The 25,420-nt window shown below is 45.1% G+C and overlaps 1 protein-coding gene across 1 annotated transcript in view; it reads right to left on the bottom strand.

Annotated features, from left to right (window-relative positions):
- The window catches only part of ANKRD39 (ankyrin repeat domain 39), a 387,583-nt gene extending 362,488 nt beyond the window's left edge, over nucleotides 1–25,095 (bottom strand). The window contains exons 1-2 of the mRNA XM_069620261.1: nucleotides 24,741–25,095; nucleotides 17,741–17,906 (exon numbers count right to left, since the gene is read on the bottom strand). Of these exons, the coding sequence (XP_069476362.1) occupies nucleotides 17,741–17,906; nucleotides 24,741–25,095 (521 nt within the window). The remainder of the gene's footprint in view (nucleotides 1–17,740; nucleotides 17,907–24,740) is intronic.
- Nucleotides 25,096–25,420: the final 325 nt, after the last annotated feature.

The raw sequence follows: 25,420 nt of genomic DNA, 5'->3' as shown, positions 1-25,420 counted from the left end.
CAGCAGAAGACTGGTGGACTATTGTTTGTAGTGTGGCACATACAGATATCATTTTGGCACTGCTTAGATTTTTAAAGGATGTTGACTGAACAGATTGTTTTTAATGGCAGAAAATTGTGGGTTAACTGGGTTTTAAAAGGATGGATTTGTGAGAATTTTAAAGTGTGGAATTTTGTTTAGTGTGATCTGCAATTGTATAAGTGTAATGTTTTATATATCCTTCTGAACTGTTTTATATTTCGCCTTTGCTTCCCGTTATGCGATTGACGAGTGAAAGGTTTTATGTAAAGCCGAATCATCAGTAAATACATGAAAATTAAATAAAATACAAATATTGTACTTTTTATGTTTAAGGTCTCTTTTTATTAATGGAGTTTGTATGATTTTGTTTTCTTCAAGGGTATATTTGTCGGCTACTCTTGTTACTTTGTAAATTGGTTTAAACCTTCTCTCAAGTATAAGCTAAATGTTCATCTAAAATATAGGGTATGTTATTGTTTTAAAAACAATGAATTGAATGTAAATAAAATGATTACTTTCTATTAAACTGTTTATGGTGGCACTCAGCTGGATCATCACATTTATTTAGTAATGAGTGCATACAAAACATAATTGGATCCACAAATACAGTCCATATAACCAAAGAAGATTACCCTGTGGGAACCTTCCCATTCATAATATATGTCGTAGCTCCCCGTTCCTGAGACAGGGCCATACATCCTAGATCGCCCCCTCATGTACTGCCTGAAAAATGGGTACATATCACATAGGAGATGAAAATGCTTCATGGGCTAACAACGAAACAATGTATTGAATTCAAGATCTTCTGCATTACCTAAAGGCATCAATGACCAGGCACCGGTGGGCATCTCCAAAGGGTTTTCTTGCTACTAGCTGACGAGACACCTTCTTACAGCCTGCAGCTTCATGCCAACCAAACTACGCATGTGTTGCTGGTGGCACTCTTCACACCAACGGTTCTCCCCAAGAAACAAACTTCTACGAAATCGGCACCTCTATAAATGAGATTCCAAAGAGACTTAAATACCCACTTGTTGCATACACCTATGGAACCTACCAATCCAGATCCTAGCCCTTTGAAACCGGTGCTGAGGGTATAAGCCCTCATTAAAAACCACCAATATTAAATATATTAAAGATGCCCTTCAACTACCCTGGTACACCAAATGGGTTCCTTTGGGTACCAAGAACCACACATGGATGGCCGGCAGTATACAGAATCAGCTAAGGCGGGGTCGGTGCTAACCAGTGCAGGCTCTAATCTGTTATGAAAACTCCTGAAAAATTGACGTCTCTCCGGCACCTTTTCACCCAGCAGAAAATTGCACCAGTCAGCCCCAAGTCCCATGCCACCATGTTATACTGAAAGTCATGTGGGCAAGAACAATTTAGGACTAGGGCATGGCTGATGCTATAAGAGTGGCAGGGAAAATCGGGTACAAAGCACCTATCGACCATGGTGTTGCAGACAGAGAGATGGGTAGAGAGATTGCAACTCTCCTTGCTGCCAATGAGTGTAAGGGATCAGAAAACTACAGACTTCAACTACTCCGGCTGATGTTCTGGGGCACTATAGCAACAAAGGCTCCTGTCCACCAGGAAAGAGACCGTAGCTCCTTTCACAGACGCTGCACCAGTTTCAGCTCCCATCATCACCGGGAGCAATAGAAAACCACAGACTCGGCACAGTCTGCTGCTCCACTCGAGGCCTTGTGGGGCAAGCGGGAAAGACCGAAGCGGGAAAGACTCCAGTACCGTCCTTGGCTTAGGGCAGCAGTGAAGTAAGTATACTAGAGCTCTAGGACTATCCATGAGGCACAGAAAAGATGTGGCAAGGTGGGCTGCTGCTTCTCCTCTACTCACAGGGGGCTGTAGAGAGAGAACAGTCAGGAGAGGTGCCCTCTAGTGCCTTCGGTAACAACGGGGCACAAAGGTGAAGGAAACAGCGCTGGGTGTAAATTCTTTCCGCAGCATGGGAGAGAAACCCAAAGTAGACAGGTTCGTGCCACCGTGCTGATCACGCTCCCACTGCTCAATCAAGTGCCTCGTGCATGACACTAATTTGTTATGTGTTACACAGTGTTTGACTAAACATCCAGATTGTAGCGGGTGCCCAGTTTTTTGTAATAGTGTAGGAAGCAATGATTCGCTGCAGTAGTATTGTGCACAATATTTTTCATCTGGACACGATCAATATCAAGACATGCTTTGCCCCCAGAGCGCAGGAGGTGTTAGTTCGAGTGCGCTATTAATATCTTCGCCCCTGCCTGCATGCGCGTCTCGTCCACCGGCTTGCACGAGACCAGCTCTCCACAATAAGCTAGAACCCCTTTGCCAGACAATCAATCAAAGGTACTTTATTTCGTAAAAATGCCATAAAAGTCAAAGATTCGGCCTGTACATCGCATTATTTCACTGCCAAGAAAATCGCGTTTTAGCAACTATATAAACAGTTAGAGTTGCCCACACTATATCTATCTTTGCTCATACTATGACCCATCAGAATGGGTACAATCTACTTCAACTAAAGTCCCGTGCCCATCATTGGAAGAATCTGTGAAGCAGCAAAATCAATTCTAAAGTACAAGTGCTAAAAAATCCTAGACACATATTTTGAATACATTTTACATAGCATCTTAAATAAAAATCAAAGCTTCTCTTTATAATCTCATGACCAATATATTGGGACAGATGAGTTTATCTAAAAGTTGATGAGAATTAATAATAAATGCACATTATGGAGTACAAATGTACTACACGGTTAATAAACCATACCATAAGTACATCAGTGTATACAAAATGTAAATACACGTCAGAAATACAATCTCTACTTATGAATACCGAATGGATAAGATTATAAAATCGAAAGTCATATTCAGCTGCGTTCATCCTTTGAGTGCTACTATCCAATTTTTCTTTACTGCCGAAGCAACTGCTATACATGGGGTTTTTAATCAAAACATCAGAGCTAACACCAAAGCTAACCTCTAAATCTAAGTATTGGGAATGGATCAGTCTCCTATCCCTTGTGGTAGTCTGCATATGGCAAATCTGAATAAAGTCCCGCATAGCGTTTTTATTCACAGTGCAAAGGGGATAAAACCATATTACCTTTTTTAGTTTTTTCCATAATGCCAAGGTCTGACCTACGGGTAGCAGGTTTAACATAAAACACGTCAGATAAAATCTATCCTGATGTCTACGAATCCAATTTAAATACCATTCTCTTGATCCATAAGCAGTGATTATAAAGTGTGATCTTTTGACATTTTTTGAAATTATTTTTGTAACATTTTCAGTTATAAACCTTACTCAAAGAAATACATAGATGCGACAACCACAAGTTTAAATTCATGCCTGTAATAATTAATATCCACACTAAAATCTTTCAAAGTGTCATTCAAAATTACAAACCACATCTGAACTGCATTAACTATTTTTCACTAAGGAAAAAAGGAATAAAGAAAGGGGCGGGATTTAAAAGATCCAAACTAAACCGGTTTATTTCTGACAAGATCTGAGTTCACCCTAATGATATCAACATTATACATACATGTCATTAAAAGGGCCCCAGATCACATAATTGTCCACAGCATTTATTTGGGTGGTAAATTACATGTTTTCTCTTGCCGAAAGTAGTATCATTCCTTGTGTCCAATCCTCATGCCTAGGTTTATCCACGCTCTTCCATTTTCTTCCTTCTGTTTTTTTAACTATCAAAGACCTATATTCCTAGTATTTTGCCTCACACAGCCTATGTGAAGTCGCTGTTAGCAAACCCAAGACAAAAAATAATGGTGACTGGGGGACAGTAGACCCTGTAATGATCTCCCTTTCTTGCAAGACATCTACCCAATATTGCACAAGTTTGCAACATTCCCATAGCATATGCACATTGGTTCCTCTTTTTTCTTCTTACATGTTCAACTAAGGTCTAACGATTTGAGCTTGCAGTCTTTCATTGTTTATGGTGCCCCATATAAACGATAAATCATTCGCTGTTGAGTATCTCGTAGACCCAAGTCTACCTTCATTAGAAAACATATTGTTACAAATGTTCATCCACCCGTGGTCTGATATTGGTGAGCTCATCTCATTCTCCCGGTTCGATTGTTCTGGACCAATATTTTGTGCATTAGATATCAGCCAGTGGGTTTTAGTAAATGCTGAAATGGGGGGCGTCCTTCAGAGGTGACTTAGCTTTGGTTTATTGGGCAGCCTCGCATTCATTGGTGAGAAAATGGATGTAAAAATACTTGTTAATATTCTGTATCTTTGTGATTCAGAAGAACGCAAGCTTATATTTAAAGAAAGCCAAAGTACTTCCATCCAGAACATCTTTGAGCTTCCAGATTCCAGCCATTTACCATGAGCACCAATGCAACTGCTTATTTTCCTGTACAATTGCCGGATTATACAATATACATGATTCCTGTGATAGTAAACATTTTTGATCTGTCACTTTCTTAGCAATTTTCCACACCTTTATAGTGTGACCAAATGCTGGTGGAGAGATGGCACTTCTCCGATGTTTATCCATAGTTAGAAGACAATATAGGGGGCACTGTAGAGCAGTCAAGAAGATGGCTGCTTGAGCTGGGAGCTCCGGTCCCATAAAATCTTTCTGCTGAATAGTCACTTTTCTACAACACCGATTCAGTGTTAAAAGCTCTCCACATGCAGCGGAGGGACTGAGGAACCTGCGGCTCAAATATCGAGCAGAACCACTCAACTGGGTCAGTGCAGCACGTCACTGAAGACAGAGCCGGCAGTAGGAGGAGCGCAGCCCGTCCAACACATCCAGACGCGCCGACAGTCTGAGCCGTACAAACTCAAGGTGGGAACCCTCCGGAACACTTAGCACGGCAGCCGGCGAACTAGAAGGGAGCCTGGAGTCTGGTGCTCAGTCCGACACCCCGTCGTCTTCGCCCCCCTGCCAGACTGCAGCAATATAACCTGTAAGTATTGCACACGCCCGAGCTCTCCTAAAATGCAAAGGCATTTAGCCTGCTATGATTAGGCAGCCCAGGACCACCGTCATGCCGCCCACACAATAGTCCACCTCTTAGCAGCCAAGAGCAACTGCATGTGATACACTACGGGCCTGCTAGTTGCACTTCTTATCACCCGACAACCTCATTGAAGCTCGGCCAATGGAATACAATGCCCGGCCCCGGCCCATTCAGGTGCTGCTTGAAATCTCCTGAGTCGATCGAGTTACCATCCGGGAGTAGCCAGGTTCCCCGATACACGCTTGCAGAGCTGGGCATCTGGGAAACGGCTACCTCCTGGACACGGATGCTGTGGGCTGTCCTATCTTATATCACACGCGACCAGAGCGATTGCGGGAACTGGCGACACCAGCATAAATTACCCGCATATTGTGTCGTGACAGGATTCATAAAGGTGGTGGCCCGTACCGAGAGCCATTGAATACCATAATCAGGCTCTCAAGTGCTGGTGGGAAATCTGGCCCTGCGGCCCACTACTACTACAGTCTCAGAGAACCCCCTTTATTGCTCAATTACCGGGACAGAGATAAAATACTACGACTGGCCAGGGAGAAAGGCACACTTCGCAACAAGGCCTCAGACATCCACATTTACCCAGACTTTTCTGCTAATGTACAAGCCCTACGGAAAACATATGACCCTGTTCAGAAACTGTTGCGAATCAGACACGTTCCTTAGGCATTAATGTTTCCTGCCAAACTATGAATTCAACATGGAGGACGCGCTAATTTCTTCGAGAACCCACACAAGGCCACGGCATACATAGAAGCGTCATTCACTATTCCCCTTCCGTGGCGCGACCGCAACCATAACCAAAGTCTGCGTCCACATAACGAGTTAGACAATATGGACAATGACTGACCAACGCTGAAATCGACCAAAGATCTCCTACCATAAGATCGTACATGGACATACAATACTGATATAATTGGGACCAGCTGCAGGCACTGCAACCAGCAGCAGGATAGCAGTCACTGTTCACAGTGAATCCCAGGAAACTTCCACAGTTTGATTTGGGCTACATCCTCAAGTTGGGGGTGATGATGAGGGAGGTGGGGAGGATGTCCATCGAATCAGGGTTAATGACGAACATGTTCACCAAAAGTGAATGGGGTTGAAAAGGTCCGAAGTTGTATTTATATGTTCTTTGAAAATAAGTGCAGACTGTCTCCCTAATACACACCAAAACAAAATCTTTTCTCATGTGCGCAAGATATATTCATCAGGTAACACAAAAAGGACACTATCGGTGACAAGATCTCCTCCTTGACATGGAATGTCCGGGGCCTTAACACCCCTATTAAGGCGAGGAAAGTATTAGCATATATATATTGCCATGGGCAAAAGGTGCTAATGTTGCAGGAAACTCATGCCCAGGGGACACTCAACGAGAGATGTGCATCCAACTGGGTGATCCAGCGGGGCTACACCAACTACTCATCTCAAGCTAGGGTGGTGCTGACTTTGATAAATCGGTCACACCCCTTCCAGGAAACCAAGCGCTATATAGACCCTCAAGGAAGATACGTGATTCTATGGGGTAAGCTGTCTGGTATAGATACAACGTTAGTTAATACATATGGTACTAACTTAGATGACCCTGAGTTCTATGGGCAAGTGATAGGAATCCTAATCAGGGGATTTCACTCCTGGATTATATGGGGAGGCGACTTTAATACAATCCTGGACTGTGCAGTGGACCTATCGAGAGTCACCCAACGTGATTTGACAAACGCAGGCCGCATGATATCGCAAATGATGCAACAAACAGAATTGGTTGATGTATGGCTGGAGGGTCCGTAACCCCTGCCTGCGTGAATATAGCTATTACTCATCGGTGCATGACGCACAGTCCAGGATTGAGTATTCGCTGCTCCCAGTGGTGCTGGTGGTGCGTGTGCAGGAATGCAAGATATGTCCTAGAACCATTTCCGATCATTCACCAGTTTCTCCGACGATAAAATGGGATGGCCCTTGCTCCCCTTGCCCATCTTGGAGAATGCCTCCCTCATGTCTACTAGATTCAATGTTTCTTGAGTCATTGCCAGATGGAGACGTGGACTTCTTCCAGAGGAACGAGGGATCTGTTCCTCAATATTGTACTGTCTGGGAGACATTTAAGGTGTGGTTGAGGGACAAGATGATTTCGGTTTCCACTGGAAGTTTGAAAGAAACAAGGAGAGAATTAGGCAGGGTAGAAATAGACCTGAGACAGCTTGGAAATTAATATGGTACATCACACAACAGGGTGCTGTTGGGCCTCATTATAGGGAACCTGCTGAAGTTTACAGAATTGGCGGACGGAGAAGTCTGCTTGATGAACCAGCCCACCCAATTTAGGCAAAACGGGGAAGCGGATAGCCCGGGCCGCTTCCTCACAGGCGCAATGTGGTCAGAGAGAGGGAATAAACACATCACTGGAATTATGGGTCAGTCAGGTAACATACTCACCACACCTGAAGAAATCAACAGCAAGTTCCACCAGTACTATAAGACCCCATACGCCAATTCTGATACGTGTACTGACGCAGAGCTGACGGGTTACTTAAACGTGATCCCACTCCCATCGCTATCACAGGAAACACAGTTGGTTCTTAACTGACCACTCGCAATTGATGAGGTAGTGGACGGAATAATGGCTCTTCCGTCGGGGAAAGGCTCCTGGACCCGATGGAATAGGAATCGAACTATATAAAGAGCTCTGACTGATCCTTGCACACAAGCTTCTGAAGGTCTGGGAAGAGTCCCTTCAGTCTGGTCATCTACCACCTACACTTTTGGAAGCCGTAATTACTGTACTGCTAAAATCAAACAGACCAGACTCCGAAATGGCCTTGTATAGACCATTATCTGTAATCAACACGGACACTAACCTTTTCGCCAAACTTTTATCACCCCGTCTCCTACCTTTCATGTCAACCCTGGTTCATCCAGACCAATTCGGGTTTATTCCCGGACACTCTACGGCCTTTTAATTTGCACAGACTCTTCTGCATCATGTCTCAAATAGATCCTAAAGCCAAGGGTGTAGCTGCCTCACTCGACGGGGAGAAGGCCTTTGATTCTGTCTTTTGGCAGTTTCTTTTTGCAGTACTTGCATTTGGGGGATCAGTTCATAAAATATATACGTCTGTTATACGCTAGCCCGACAGCCATAGTTTGCACCGGCAGCACGCTCTCACCCACCTTCTGCATGGGCCGCGAAACAAACCAGGGCTGCACGAGGCTTACTTAGACACACTGGCCACTAAGCTGCAGCTATGCGCAAGGTTTCCGATACTGTTATATGGCAGGCTCTCAATACTTACAATTATTGTAGTTCCCAAATGGCTGTATTATTTTTGCAAAATTCCGGTATGGCCGGGACATACTTTCTTTGATAAACTACGTTCCCTGGTAATTAAGTACACATGGGCAGTAGGTATTCCGCGTATGAAATGGGAGGGATTGACCAAACCATTTGACAGGGTGCCCTGATGGCGCCTGACTTCGAGCTCTACTATATTATCTCGCAGGCGCAATATCCTGGCTACTGGTACGCCTTTCTTGATACCCCAATACACTTAGCCTTGGAAACATATAGTCCTTCGCCCTCAAACGTAAAATCAATTATCCTTGCGGGTCAGCGCACTGACTCTTCTAATTTTCACCCGGTCTGTACAACAGTAAATGCTGGGTCGAGACTGTTTTAAGAGACTCAGAGTGATGACACCATACTGCTGATCGGTCCCCCTCTGGAAATGCCCCGCACTCCCCCGACTTATGACAAAGATATACAACGTTTATGGGACGCTGGTGAAGAGCTGTTTCTACATGACCTCTTCCCTGACGGGACATTTGTCACACTCGAAGAATTCACAGCCAAACTGGGCAATAACCCAATTAGATCTCTTCAATATTTTGGAATGAGGACAGCGTTTCGTAGCCGTTGCCCCTCACTCCCCCAAGAACCATGCACCTGCGAGCCACTAGAAATGTTGGTGACCATTAAAGAGTAGTGTCCAGACTGTACAAAGTGTGTAAGGCCTATACGATATCACTGAAATACCCCCTACACTTTCACCCCCTAAATACCTGCTGGGGGACATTGGTAAGGTAACTGTGAAAATACGTAGACTTTTCAATATGGGTTGGTTAATTGCCAAAAAATGTACATTGAAATATTTTAAATCCAAAGTAGCCCACGGCGTCAATGAATGGCTCAGTGAATTGACCATTGCAAAATGGAGGGAGGAAGGCTACATTTCATCGACTGTACCCAGCTGTAAGCCCAAGGACATATGGGAGCATTTTGCAAATACCTACAGAAAATAAATGTCGATCCGTGAAATACGTTGTGCTCTATAATAATGAATGCTCGGATAAAAGTCCTCCGAAACTTGCATGGACAATTTGGGCTGATGCAATGCGATGTCATAATACTCTCGCTTAAGTATGTGTTTTGAGGTTGTACATCTGACACTGTACTAAATAAAGGTTTTTTTTTTAAAAAAAAGAACACAATCTAGAGGGACAGGAGACACTGAATTTGAATGTTCTCTATAGTTACCCAGGCCCGAACTGTGTCAGAACCTGCATTTATCCATCTATGCATACCAAATAAGGCATAGGCCATTTGAGACTTTTTCATAATTGGGAAGCCAAATAAGCCTTCTTTCACTGGATGTTTCAAAATTGATATTGAAATGTGTGGCATTGACCCGGCGCCACACACAAATTCACTAAATACTTTCCTTATTCCTTTTAAGACTTTTTTTAGGCAAAGGCAGCGGAAGCATATGAAATAACTATAACAGTTCAGGCAGCAGGGACATTTTGATTGCACCAATCGTACCCCCAAAGAGTGAGGTTGAGTTTCGCCCATCTCATATTTTCAGAAGCAATTGCCCACAATCTGATGTGAAGATCTGCTTGCTAAATATGCCATAGCTATACAATCTCGAGCGAGACGAGACACGGCAGGATATCCACATAAGAAACAACTACAAACTGGAGTCCATCCATTCATCCCACAAAGTGTGTCCCATTCTGCTCACAAGTAGAAAAGAATTTTGCACCATCTTGCACATTATGGAAAAGAGGGGGTGACTGATGCAGTAGAGTCCACGGAGTTAGTAGGACCCACCGCTCTCAAGTTTTTTTTTCTAAAATTGATCTCAGGGATGTGTATCATCATATAATTTTACACCAGAGCCCCAAACATCTCACAGCATTTGCCAGAACAGGAAATGATCACCTTACCCACATGCCTCATCTCCCTAGAGGTATTCCCAGGGTAGTATACTTTCGTGACAATGTTCTGGTGAATGGAGACACTGAGGGCACGCATGACCATATGCTAAGTACAGTACGTAGGAGGAGGAGCCAAAGTGGTCTCACATTAAATAAAGACCAGTGTGGTTTCCTCCAACAGTCTGTTGAATATTCAGGTTACATCAAATCACACAACATTGTCTCTCTGAAGATGAGTTTGGTGACCGCAGTCAAAGAGGCTTGCAAATTCATGAACAAGGATAGGATAAACTACATTATTTTATGAGATGGTAAAGTATTACTGAAAAAATATTTCAAAACTTTACAGAAAGACAGAGCCCTTCAGATCTATTCTCTAGAAAGAGCCAAACTTTGCTTGGGATGACATCAGCCCCACTGCTTTCAAAAGGATAAAAGCCAACATTACAGTGAAGCACCCACAATAAATCCTAGCGCATATGGCTTAGGTGTGGCCCTCTTTTAGAAATTCCAAGGGATCAGAGTATATTGTACCCTTTGCCTGCAAATCTCATTTGACTTCGAAACCCAACTAACTACTCGGTCAAATAGAGAGAAAGATATTGGGCCTCATTACAGGTCGGGCAGTCCGGAAATAACAGTGGCGGTAAACCTGCCGCAACTGTTAACTCCGGACCGCTCGATCCTGACTCCTGCAGGCGGGAGGTGTCACTCCCACCAGGTCTGACCTGGCGGGTTTACCACCGCCCACCTGAAGGTGGACGTGGAAACGCCAGCACCATCACGGGATGGTGCCAGTGTTTCCACTTCCCCATTCCCATTGAGTCCTGTAGGACTCAATGGGAATGGGGATTAACCGAATTCCGCCTCCGGAATTCCCGGGACACCAGGGTTGTAATGCCGTGGTATTTCCGGGAGTCACGGAGGCGGAATGGTAATACGAGTCCGGCGGTAACCAGGCGGTTTTGCCACCTCGGTTACCGCAAGACTCGTAATGAGGCCCATTGGTTTGTGCATGGGCCACAGAGCATTTTCTGACATGTATTGACAAATATAATTTCAACCTCCTTACACGCAACAAGCCCCTGGTTCATATTGTCATCTCTGAAGGCCCAAAGAAAGCTACACCTCACCTTTCTGGTTCGTCATTGAACAGATCTCAGGATACAAGTGGATGGTCTGTCTCATCCCCAGGAACAAAATACTATTCCTTCCGATTGGTGCGGTAGCGCATGTGTCATGGCATGCATCCCAGATGCCACATAAATCACCTTTGGAGTGATCTCTGAAAGTCAGTGGGCACACAGGTTTCAGAAGGATCTCCTTCTACAGGACGGCATCACCTATATGAGAGAAGGCTGGCCTTCAGAGGAACAGCTTGTACCTGGGCTGCAACCGCATGGTAAGCTGACAACTGAGCTCTCACTGGAGGCAGATGTTCAAATGAGACAGTGTATTCCTTCCTCTCACTTCTGTACACTCCATCTTGGTCTCTCTGGCCCATAAGAGACACTTAAGCAGAACCCTCAGAGAACGCAGCAACGGATAATGCACAAAAAATACTGGTGGCTGGCAATGCATCGTGAAGTTGGGACATTTGTAGTGAAGTGAACCATGTGTCTTGAAAGTGATTAAAAAAGAATTGGCAAATGACACCCGCAGTGTACACTGTTCAACAGATTGGACACATATGGAAATGTTGGGGATCGACTTCATAGGACCTCCTCCCCCAGAAAAAAGTACACCTTGGTGATCACTGATTGTATATCCAGATGGCTGGAAATGGCCATCCTATAAGAAATAACCATGGCATTACCCTCAAAGTGTTCAGAGGACGTTTTCATAGAGAAGGATATCCAGAATGTATGCTACCAGACAAAGAAATAGCCTTTAATTTCATCAGCAGGCTTACAAGGACATTGAGTACTCGTTTGCGACATCACTCGGACTCATCTTGATTGATTATATATATGGAAAGTGTAATTTTGTATACCGCACATCTGCCCTCCTTTGCTTTGGGGGATTTACCCTTACCTCATCCATGTTTCACCCTTCCCCTAAACAAACGCACTGCAAATGTTTTGGTCCATTATCTATGCATTTTCCTGTGTTGCATTCACTGTTTTTAACTTACCTTGATTTCCTACTTCTGTATAATGTGTGCTATGTACACCTCTTCTGACCCTTCTACTTCTCCCCCCCTTTTTTCGCCCCATTCCCTCCCCTCTGGTCGTCTCCCTCCCTCCCTCCCTCATCTCATTCCTTAATGCCTTAGCATGCCCGCCTCTGTCGAGACATGGTCCCGTTACTGCCTGACAATGCCATTTGCACGTCCACGTCTTGCCCCTGCCTCCGGACCTTCGTGACCTTCCTCCCCTGCTCTGCGCTGACCCTACGCATGCTCTAGAGGTGCCCACCCTGTGCTATGTGCTGAGTCCCACAAACCCACCCTCTTCTTCTTCCCACCCGCACTTGCCTGCATCTCCCCCTCCTCTGGGGACCTAGACACTTCCTCGAGGTCTTCCCCTCCTAGCACTTACTCCTATCATCGGTTCCTTGACCGATGATAGTAGCTTGTCTGTCCCCCTCTTACCCATTGTTCTCCATTCCCCCTCCCCTGCTTCTAAATGTATCTGATGAATTTGCTCAGCAGTTGTCTTGTTCCTCCTCACCCCCTCTATCCCTGCCCCCCTCCCAACCCTCCTCTTGTATTCCTCCTGCACTGCGTAAATTGTCGTCAGACATAGTAATGTTGCTGCTTGCTTTGTTCTCCTTCTCCATTACCTCCTACCCTACTTGTTTTTGGGCACTTGCACTATCAGAAATGTCGTCAGGCCTATTATGATAGTTTTTTCACATTCTGCTTTGCTTCAAGGACATTAACTAAATGTACTGTATTTTTCCTATGTTCCCTCCCTCCTTGAATCGCTTTGAAACACTTCTGTGTATAGGCGCTATATAAATAAACAATCATATCATATATTATAAGTGTAATTGCTCAAGCATTGGCTTTCGTTTTAAGGAGACCTTTTATGTCTAAGGACCGTATATAGGGTTTTTTCCACTGTCTTTTAACACTTTTGCTTGGAAAAAGACTGAGAGCGTTGAAACACTTGTTGGCTGTGTGTTTCTTAGCAGTTAATAAATGAATTGCGAGACAGCACTGGGAGACAGTGTTTTTTTTCCATAGTGTTGTCTTTCCGAGTCTGGTTGGCCACAGGAACTCACCCTTACACTGTCACCTGCAGCAGCCTTGATATTCTGTCTCATGATGATTGTACCATCCCTGAATACTATGTTAGCTCAGGTGATTCTGGTTCTATGTGCCCACATTGGTTAGAATTCCAGACAAAGGGGTTCAATTTATGTCTAAAGCTATGGCATCTTAATTAAGAGGTAAGGGATAACACACAGTAAGCCACCCCTCTGTTATCCAAGAGGAAGCGGTCCGGTCGAAAGGAACAGCAAGCATTTTAAAGAATCCATAAGGAGTACTATAGCTCAACTGAGGGATGTCAGTGAAATCATCATTGACGCAGGAGCCATCCACAGAGGGTTAATGTGCAGAAATAGAGAGGCAAGATATCCATAGTAGTAAAACTGCCCATCAAAACTTCTCCGTTTCCAAATTCAGTGTGCCGTGGAAAGTACTCGAGTACTTCTCAGCACAGTTAATTTAGAGAAAGGGGCAAAAGGATCTTAAGTCGCATATTCCTGTACAGAAAAGAAAATCAAATCAATGGTAACACCATTGAAAACTCCCTAACACAATCAATGGAGGATTCCAGCACCCCACAATGACGTCAACACAAGAAGGCAACAAGACCTGCAAAGCAGCAATGGTCCGAACACTTCAGCCGCAGATATACAGGCCACGGGAAAACCACAAGAGAACGATACAAGACCCCCACAAGAAGAAGTCAGACACACATAAAACCATCAGAGAGCCATGGGGGGTAGAAATGAGGTGAGACAAAAAATTGTGAGCACAGGAGGTTTACACCTCAGAACGAAGAAGACTGCTCAACATTTGAAAGACTTTGAAGACGTATCGATTTGGTTTATCCAACAAAGGGAGATGATGTAATATGCTTTACCACTTGTGCGCATGTGTACATGCTGCATTCAAGACTACCTTGAATGCTGCAAAGGATTATGGGGCCAAGAAAGAGAAAAGGGAAGTGCAAGAGGTGAGAATTAGCTGAGCAGCACAGAGAGACACTGCAGAGTGTACGCTGCTGCTGATTACCCCATTGACCAAGTGAGTGCCTCATACAGGAGACCTGATCTGCGTTTTATCTCGTGTGCGAATAAACACCCGGCTGAGCTAATAATCTTTTGCCAGTCTCCCTTTCTTCGTCTAGGGTTTGTGATCAAGGAAGCCTGAAACCTGTACTACACCTCTCCTTGTCCCCTGGGAGGGAGAATAACACAACATGTATGACAAAACAATCAGAACTCCATACTTGCCAACCCAACAGATTCAGGAAGCAGGCTTCTGCGTTTTAAGCAATCTTACCGCCTTAAGATTTTACCAACAGATCCAAGCACTTTGTGTATTCACCAGGATAACTCAGAAATGCTTCTTCTTTGAGCGGTCTGTGGAGCGCATATTTAAAATGTTGAGTTGTTGGCTGGTGAACGAAGTCGATCCGCATTCAGCTGTTCATTGGAAATGTCATATGTTTGAGAGAAAGAAAATCTAAGTCCCACTGGGAGGAAGATTTGCGTGCGTTGCCACATATGTGCGGCGTGAGGGCGACGGGCACATTTTGGGGAAAAGAGGGTCAAGGGGGATCTATGGTGATAGAGAAGCAGCAACAAAGTTGGAGGTTACTGAACCACAGCCCGAGGAGGACAGGGACTATGATTTGGACTCCTTAGAAAATGCTCACCGTCAGTTAGGACATGGCAAAGAAATGTAATAAAAAACACAAGTCCGAAACGTTTGGCTTGTCCTTTCCCCATGGTGATTGTTTTACTTCTGATCACAAATTGTCCTGCAGTGATGTCACCGAGCCAAAGTCAGGGGATGTCTGGCTCAGGGGATGCCGTTTCCTGTCATGTCATCAATAGGCTAATTGCAATTTTTGAAGTTGGAAAAATCCTTGTACTTTTTGGTCATCGAATGTTGACAAGTATCTCACTCTTAAATGGGGAGAGTTGTAATGGATGTCAAACGTGCTCAACCCTTAATCGCAAGCAGGCCACACCTTCGTATATAAACAGCGCCACGGGCAGGTAATTCCACGCAGCGGCAGAGGCAAAGCTTCTGTGTATCTGCACTTTTATACTAAGCCTTCGCCCCAACCCTCCCCCCAGATTCTTTTGTGCGCATTTTCAGCACAAAGCAGCAGGCAGCCACCGCCCATGCTTTCCCTACCCTACCCAGTGTCCATGCTAGGCCCTCTCCAGCAGGGCCATTTTAAGCACTTTTGGGGCTCTGGGCATGGACATCTTTGGGGCCCCCTCCACCAACCCAAATGAATTAAGGGATCTAGAAAACTGGTCTCGTCCCTCCGCCCCCACCCGTCGCACTCACAACCTCTAGGTTGATATGCTGTCTCGCTGTACTCCCTTTAAGTCCCCTTACAATCTTCATTCTTGCTCTAATCAGAATGATAAACAAGTAGCATTTGAAGACCAACATTAGCAGTCTACGAAAAGGGTACTGTTCTAGCACATACAGGATATTTTTTACCAATAGCATCCAGGAAGGTATGCAGGCTGTAGTATTAATGCAGGACCATATGTAAAAGGTACATGTAACCCATAATAGCCAGAGAACTCACATTAGCTGCCTCACAGAATGCAAAAGTGCTCATGCATGGATAGAGGAGGCCAATTGGAAGGAAAAGAAAGCTACACATACCGTAGCATGGATAGTGAATGCAGATTAGAAGCTACCAGGAAAGACAGACTTTATCCAGACAGACTGAGATTAGAAGTGGGATATGGTTTTCAAATAGTGTTGCCATTGGATATCAAAGGAACAAATGCCGGTGGTGTGCAAGATAAATATGCTCACTATTAAAGCGGAAGCAACACCATAGCCAGTGAAACCATGAATAAGTATTTTATGAAGATCGTACCATGAGAAGGAAATCACTCTGAAGGGCTGAAGATTTTGAAAGGTTTAGGGAATGGCAATATTGAGAGGTTATGCAATACAAGATTAAATGATAAGCCCAGGATCACACATTGGTTAAGGGGCGAAGGGGTGAAGCTGGGATTTGTGCCAACTGCAATTTCTGCATTTGAACACTTTCTTTTCCAGTTCTTACCATGAACTAAAACAATCTCATTTTATAAAAACTGACTTGGAAAGTACACTAATCACATTACAAAACATGACCATTTTTAAACAAAATATTATAGAAGGGTGTTATGCAAAATGGGAATGATTCTAGCTTCATTCTCTCCATCATCAAGGAAAGCATATAAGAACCAGCATACCAATAAATGTTATTTAACACATTTTATCTGGGGTTGTCTTTGTATTTTAAAGCTTTAAATATTTCCAAAACAATGGCTTGTGACATTTTCATTTATAAATGTGCATAAAACCTTTGACTTTTACCAATAAGCAAATCGTTTTTTGTGGCAAACAAGCAGACCTTAAAATATGCTTGCCTGAGGCCTGTAACATATGGTCCGCTCTCTTCTGTCTACCAACTCTTCCACCCATATGGTCTACATAAGAAGATCAAGTAATGGGCTAAACGATACCAGCAGCATGCAAGAAGGCCACCTCACGGAAGACAGCACAGTAATGTAAGATATATTAGATGATTTGACCAGTATCACTCCATCGACTGCTGGCAAATCCAGGATACAAGCATGAACGCGTTTGTTCCATAGTCTTGAATTTGGATACTTATTCACCTCTTGGACTAACAGTTTATGCCATTGTTGGAGGCAATTGCCTAGGTTCTACAACGCCCCATTTGAAAAAAACAATTTCTAGACCTTAACCGTACGGATGATATGTTCGTTTTTATTGCAACCCCTATCTGGTGCAGGTACATTGCTGATAATAGCAGATGTTGTTCTGCAAAACCAAGTACATGTGCAGGCAGGTTTATGAACTTCAGACATAGGAAAGGCTCAGCGGCCTTGCTGGAATGTGATATTCTAATTTTGCATATGAACACATATCTCTGCAATGGGTGCTTCACAGACTGAGCTAACTTCTGAACCATTGTGGCCCTCAATTCATTAATATGCATTTCACCGTTTCCAACTGAACATGATCAACATAATTCCCAGAGGAAGGAAATAATGCTACAGAGTTGTGCAGTAAGGAACACACAAACTATGTATACCACAGTGAACAAAGAAAGCAATACATGGTGAATTGATCAAGCTAGAATGCACTTGTCAAAACAGAAAGGCAATGGGTTTAGACCCTCAGCAGCACCCCATAAAATATCCTGATGTGTGCTATTTAGGACTGGTGAACAAATGAATCTTACTTCTTCATATCAGGCAGCTTTGTGGGCCCCCCTCCAAAGTAGGGGTCCTGGGCAAGTGCCCCTTTTGCCCTCCCATAAAAACGTCTCTGCTCCCCAGCAGTGGGAGGAGGCCTCTTTTGCTCGTAACGTTGGTCGGTGCTGCCAGGGGACTTCGAAATCACATCAACTGGACGAGGGAGTTGGATAACTTGTGTGATACATGCGCGTCACGCACGCAGGTCCGCTGGCTAAGGCCGTTCTCTTCTTGCGTTGGCTGTACACAACAGCCACGACCTCCGACCCCTCCCAGGCTCTCTTATGGAAAGAGCTGCTCTTAGGGGAATGAAGGATAACGGCTCTTTGGGCCGCAGCCAGGCCGGGTCCCCAGGCCGCCTCAGCACGCGGGTTCCCACGGGAAGCGAGGGAGATAGGCTAGAAATAATCAGGCCCGTGTGCAGTGCCATGGGAAACATGCCGGGAAACTAGCGCGCGATGGCCCTGGCTGCTGCCCATGGGCCCTATTCGCGCCCAACATGGACGCCAGTCTCCACTGTTTACATCTGTTCGTCGTGACACGCCAGAGGATTCCCACAGCATCTTCATGTCCCTCTTCACTTGATTCCGAGAACTTCGAAACGTTCCCGACAACAGAGAGAGTTACGAGGGGTCATGGCAAAGCAGCCGAGCAGAGTGTGGCTGTGGCAGGGGTTGACAAAGCTCTGTGACTCGTGTGGGGGCGAGTGACGTGGTTAGTCAATACGGTAGGTCATGTGTCACCCGCAGTATACGAGTCTAGTGTGACAGTAAGGAGCTGGCAGTGGTATTTGAGCAGTGTGTGTATCAGAGTTAGAGGCCTGTGATCCTTGTGTGCGAAATTGATGACAGAAGTGTGTGTGTGCGCGCGCGTGTGCGACACTGTTTATTCAAAGGTCTGAGACGTGCCACACGTTTAGAGAAAGCAGGTAAGCCTTGTGTGTGACAGTAACAGTGTTAGACAACTTAGAGGAACTTAGGTGCAATGGCTTTGGCCTGTGATTCCAGTGTGGGGCATGACGGGATATTTAGAGGCCTATAAGGTATCACACGTTTGAGTTCCATGATTCCGAGCCTACTTCGGCCAGAGTGGAGCCTCTATAACGTAAGTAGAGCCCTTTGCATTCCTGCCGGTTTGTGCCATGCGTCTGCCCATCAGCCTACTTTTACCTGATTGCATAATCTGCTATCACCTTTGCAGTGAATGCTCGTCCTCCTCTCCTCAGCCCATCTTCCACCCACGTACGCAGCCAGCACAAAAACGATGAGGTGCAGAAAGAAAGATGTGGCAGCTGGCAAGTAGGAGGCTTTGGCCTTCCTGGGTATCCATGGGAGTATCCAATTGGTCTTGCTGCAGCTGGCGGCGCCCAGCTTCCTAGAGATGTCACCCCCGCCCCCCTCTTTCCCCGAAGTGTGCCTGCACGCTGCAGCACGCAATGTGCTTTAAAAACAGCCCCTGTTTCTATCACTCTGCTCACAGTGTCTTATGGGGCGGGTCCCTGGGAGCAGCTTCTTTTTTCCAGCATTTGGGGAAGCTCCTGTGGACGTAGCAGCTTCAAACCATGACACCTGGTTCAAAGGGGCTCCCTGAGTTATTCTGAGCGCTGCCTGAAAGAACACTACTCCTATCACTAGGGGCAGTACGATCCAAAATAGCAGGCAGACCCTTTTATCCTCTGGGGAGGAGGGAAAAAGAGAGTACAGTGGCGATGAGTCTCGGTCTTCCTACCCAGGTGAAACACCTCCCTGCCAGCCTACAACAAGACCATACCTTCCTAGGCCTGACTGGTGGCGACAGGGGGTTCCTGCTGCGACCCAACCAGGGGAAGATGTTAACGAAAGGGCAATGAGCAAGAGGTGATGGTAACCACCCTACACATAAAGACCCCCCATAACACCGTATTCAAGAGTGGGCAACGTGGGAACCGGACCTTCAGCAGCCCAGGACCTATTGCCATCCAAGGGCGCCCACCTGGGGAGAGAGTGCACCTCTAGGGTGTGATGGACCAGCAGCACAGCCGCCCTCTCCACAGTGGAACGCTGGGAGCAAGGTTGCACATACCGGGCATGGGTGGCAGCAGCACAGCACCCCTGGCACCATGGGCTGCTGGGAGAAGAGCATCGTCTGGATCTCAAGGCGGGCACCACAGCACCCCAACCCACGAGGGAGTCCAGGATTGAGACCTATCGCAGGTGTGAATGACAGCACTTCCAACAGAGTGATCCCACTGGCACTCTACAAAACACCTACATTCAAAAGCACCCCATAAAGCCAAGGGGCCATAATGTCCAAAAATACACATACACATGTTAACCACACAGGACATCCTTCATCCAGACACTTAGCGCAAGATTCAACAACATTGAACACACACGCACACTCTCTCTCTGTCTTCTCTCTCTATTTCATTCTGTATTTCTCGCTCTCTTTCTTCCTCTTTCAGCGCCAGGCACGTCTGAAGATGTGTGGGGGCCCAATTTAACATGATGGTTGCCCACCCCACCCTTGGAGCTGAAAACAGTATGAGGCACCCGCAAGGTGCACACATCACAACAGAGAGAGAGGAATAAACCAACAGTTAAAAGCCTGCGATTATCAGGACACTCCTTGCAAGCAGGGAGCTAGAACTCGAAATGCCAATTGAATCAGTGGGTATGTAATGTTTCAGCTCCCTGCTGGCTGGCCGTCTACTGATAATCAGCGGATTAACCCAAGGGTGTATTTCTTTGTTTTAAATGTGTGCTTTGCAGCGCTCGCATTAAAAGCATAATGTGCTGGAGCCTTTCAGGCCGCCACTCCAAGTGACGGCCTGAAAGCTCCTGCAAAAGAAGGAATTTATTGGCGCGTTATAAGAATTTTGGTTGGCAGCATGTAAGCAGTTGCTGGGGCCCCACCTGAGCCTCGGGCCCCTTTCATTTGAAAAGTTTGAAAGGCCATGACACCGTCCCTGCTCAGCACCCAGAAGAACAATTATTACTCTCACACACATTCTAATCTTATGTCTTGAATGGGAGCTTTCCTAGTTCCTGCCCCCCTCCACGACCCCACCCTCTGCGCACCACCCTCTCTGGCAGAGCTTGAGATGCAGCTCTTGTGTAAAGAGCAGGTCTCCCAACAACTCTAATTTAGTTGCATGGATACCCTTAGCGGGTGTACCCTTCAACCATCCTTAAATGCATAGTGGTAAGCAGCGCTGGTCATTGGGCCGCGGCACCATATGTGTAGCGGGATCTCAGAATCCGGCCCGAGTCCGCCGCCCCAAACCCCTGCTCTGCGCTGGGGAAAAGGGGGGAAAAAAGCATCCGCAAGCAAACTGTAACTTCCTCTGGTGACCCCATGCAAGAGGTCACAAGAGGAAGTTACAGACCTCAGCCACGACCTGGTTTATTTATTTATTTATGCAATGTTCGCCAGATACACGGGCCATATTATTTATTTATTTATGCAATATTTGTCGGATACATGTATCCGAAAAACATTAAATAAATAAATATACAGGTATCCCCCAAACATTGCATAAATAAATACGTCTGAGCTTGCTAAAAACTAACAAGGTCCTGACCAACAGAGGCAAGTCCAGTCAAAATTCCTGCCGCTTCTGCGACAAAGGTAACACAGTCGAAACAGTCAGGCACCTGCTTCTCACCTGCTCAGGCCTCACAGCAAAAAGAAGACTCCACGTGGGCCACCTGTTCAAAGACTTTACCTCTCTAGAAGAAGATTACTGGTGGTCCCAACTGATGTCTGCCAGAAGCAGGAAATCAGTCATTGCAGTGGGGCAATACCTTCAGAACCTTGATCTGGACATAGCCCCTACTGAGGCAACTGATTAATTCGGATCTGACGGAGACAAAGTTCCCCAACAGTAAACAAAACGTCAGGAAGACACATTTCAGAGGCTCCCTTCCACTTCATCCTCACTTGTTAAAACTGGTCAAACACAGTTGAATTAAGTATAAATAAAATATATATATATTTTTAATTCCCCTATTAACATCACACACGATGCAGCCACACAACTGCTTTCAGACGGGAGCTGCAGGAGCTCTGCAAGGTGTGATTCAAGTAAAAGAAAACGTTGCTCATGGCGAACAGAAATCACCCTGTTTGAATAGTACCCAAGTGGAAGTTTAAAAAAAATAAAATGGGATGCAAATTGTGCATTTAAAAGAATATTTACTGAGCAACACTGGTCAAAACTATTATCCGCATAGTGAAGTAACTCATCACCAGTGACAAGGAAGTGGTTTAAAGTGGAATTGCTATATAGTTTGGAAAAGAAGCAGCATGAAAGAAATAGCGCCGTTTGAAACTATTATTTTTGACATTTCCTTTGATCGGAGGTCAACTGCCAGCTCCGCACCACCCTTGAACAGGGACGTCATTTAGGGGACACCAAAGGTCGCAACTTCGACCTCTGTGGTCTCACTTGCGACCTCTAAAAAAAAATAACTTTTGGCCAGCACCATGTGGCTCTTTACTTCTTGAGTGGCTGGCTTTCTTGTTCAGGCCCCTTAAAAAAACAAGAAAAATAAGAACAGGAATGCCATAACACTTTCAGCACTTCAGCACTGACCCTAAATAAGAAAGAATAGGAATACCAAATAATGTGTCTTTCTTGAATTCTATACAATAATTGCCAGCCTCATTGAAGGTTTATTTCAGGCACACTTCAGGGGGTGAGTTACTGATTTAGTCCGTTCTAAAATGCCTCAACTCAGCCTTTCATCTTTCTGAGATAGATAAATGAGTACCAACACAGGTTGGGTGATATTGGTTGTGTATTTTTTCTATATAAAGAGCTTAAGCGTAAGTGCTATATAATAACACATCATTATCATTTGGTCATGGACGTCTGCTTGCATTCACAGTAATTTGGTAATATGGGCCTATATACACTGATCTTAACGATACATATGGCGATCCATTCTTGTATGAAATGTACATCACATTATAGTGATATCGTAACCATATTTTTCGTAGTGTACAATGCTATGTGATTTCACTTCCTGTTTTGTCAACCGGTGAAAGGTCGTGTTCCATCGCTTCGGGGTGGGGTCGAATGACATCACTTCCTGTGATGTCATCAGGGGTCAAGGTCATGTGATGTCACTTCCGCTACCCCTGGCATTTTGGTGAAATGACGTCCCTGCCCTTAATCCCGCCTCCTTGGCTCAGCTCCCCCCAAACTCCGTCCCCACCCTGGCCCTTGTGGGATCCCCCACCAATTATTTTCCATTTCCACCACTGCTGGTAAGGAACACAGGATATATGCAAGCCTCTCAATCAACACACTCCCAAGGCTTCAGATTTTAAAAAGTATCTGTGCCAGAGGTACAACAAATAATTGCCTACCTGAAACTCACTAGATGCCAAGGGGACAGCTGCCCGGCTCAGATCATCAAAGATGCTGCCAGAGACCTGACCCCCTTCGTAACCAAATGAATCAACGTCTCCTTCTCAACAGGTATTGTACCCAGCAACCTGAAGGAATCCTGGGTGATCCCGCCACTTAAAAAGCAAACCTTAGATCCCACTTTACCCACCAACTACAGACCAATTACCACAGTCCCATTCCTGTTGAAGATCTTAGATAGGGTTGCATACCTGCAAATTCAAGAATACCTAGAGACGAATCAACTTTTCGGGATTCGTCAATCTGGCTTTACACCTCAACATGGGACCGAAATGGCCCTGATTGACTTAAAAAGCCAGATTGACGAACTCAAAGACAAAGGTGAACTTGCAATCCTGCTCCTCCTTGATCCATCGGCTGCTTTTGACCTGGTTGACCACATAGTTCTCTGCGACCACCTCACCACAGCAGCCCACTTCTCACAGTCGGCAATCACCTGGATCTAATCGTTCCTCAATAACCAGAGCATGCAAGTCTTTTCGCCCTCTGCAGCAGCCGACCCCATACCCATCACCTATGGAGTGCCACAGGGCTCGTGTGTGTCCCCCACCCTGTACAATTTATTTTATTTATTTGTTACACACCCAGACCCTGCTTTATCACGGCGTGGTTACAGACAACTTTGGCATTGGTCATACATTTATACAGTGTACAGAAGTTGTTAGCACAGAAAATCATACAAAACATTCATGAACATTTTATACAAATTCAGCCGGTGAGCTTATGCTAGCATAAGTTGGCAAATCGATATGCTAATATTGGTTAAATGACCACATTTTTAGCCTTTTCATAAAGCCAGGGAGAGAAGTCTCTTTTTGATATTGAGGGGCAGGGTGTTCCAGTGTTTAGGGGCTACAACAAGGAAGCTGCTCCCCCCCCTCCTCTGGTAGTTTTGTAGCAAGGAGACACTAATAGTAGATTGTCATTGGATCTCAGTGTTCTAATGGATTCTTTTTTCTGTAGGGCATTGTTGAAGTAGATTGGGGCTTTATTTGCAAGAAATTTGTGAGCGATGCAGAGTGTTTTAAAGATAATTCTAGCTTTGATGGGTAGCCAGTATGCATCATTCCTTGTCTTGGAGATATGATCAGACTTTTTTTTTATCCCTAATGCTGCCCTTAAAACTTTAATTTGCAGGAGCTGCAATTTGTTGAGGTTTGGAGTTGGAGATACCTTGCAATAGCACATTGCAGTAATCCAACTTAGATAATACCATGGCCCTGGCCAGGGTGAGGCAATTGGTGGGGGTCAGATACTGTCGACTTAGAGCGATAAGCTTGGATGTACAAGCCGTGGATGATGAAAGCGTGTTAATGTGTTTGGTCATAGTGAGATTATCATCTAGGTATACGCCTAATGTTTTCACTTGCTTCAGTACTGGGGTCAGAGTACCGTCGATACTGATAGAGGAATAGTCTGGGTGGAGGGCAGCTATTTTAGATGGGGATTCCATGATGAGAGCTTCTGTCTTCTCATCGTTAAGACAGAGACTATTAGACTATTCAATGACATCCAGTTTTGGATGATGGCATATATTTTATTGATGGTCACTGTGTCCTGGTCATAGTTACCTGAGATGGGCATGAGGATCTGGGTGTCATCAGCAAAATTGGTGTAGATGCCACTGATATCGTCTAATGCTGAGAAGAGGAGCTTTGTGTAGGCATTAAATAGTGTGGGAGAGAGGCATGAACCTTGGGGTACTCCGATGGGGACTGGGATGGGATCAGCAGCTTCTTTGCCTATGGTGACTCTGGAAGTGCGAACTGCTAGGAAAGATTTCACCCACAAAGTGGCATCATTAGAGAAGTTGAAATCCTTGGCAAGTGAAGTGCACTGTTTTTCATGGTCTACAAGGTCAAATGCAGCAGAGATGTCTAACAGCAGGAGTATGCACAGTTTCCCAGAATCTCTGATAGCGTTCATCTGGATTTTGAGATCCAGGAGGGCTGTTTCCGTGCAATGATTGGGCCTAAAGGCTGATTGTCTAGTTCCGAGGAGCTGGTGCTGTTCAAGGTGTGCTTGGATTTAGGTTTATGCTATTTTGTCTATGAGTTTGAGTTAAAATTGGACCGTGGTTATTGGATGGTAATTGGTCGGTATTGTAGGGTCTAGTGTTGTTTTTTTTTAGAAGTGGGGTGACCCAAGCTTCTTTGATGCTGGCTGGGACTATGTTGGTGTTGACAGAGGAATTGACAAAATTGGTGATAGTAGGGGTAAGGGTGGATGCACATGCTTTGACTAGTTTAGC

Source organism: Ambystoma mexicanum, chromosome 10 (genome assembly GCF_040938575.1).
Source record: "Ambystoma mexicanum isolate Mex_15411 chromosome 10, UKY_AmexF1_1, whole genome shotgun sequence".
Lineage (NCBI taxonomy): Eukaryota > Metazoa > Chordata > Amphibia > Caudata > Ambystomatidae > Ambystoma > Ambystoma mexicanum.
Note: the sequence above shows the minus strand (reverse complement) of the source record. Positions and strands in the feature narration are given on the sequence as shown.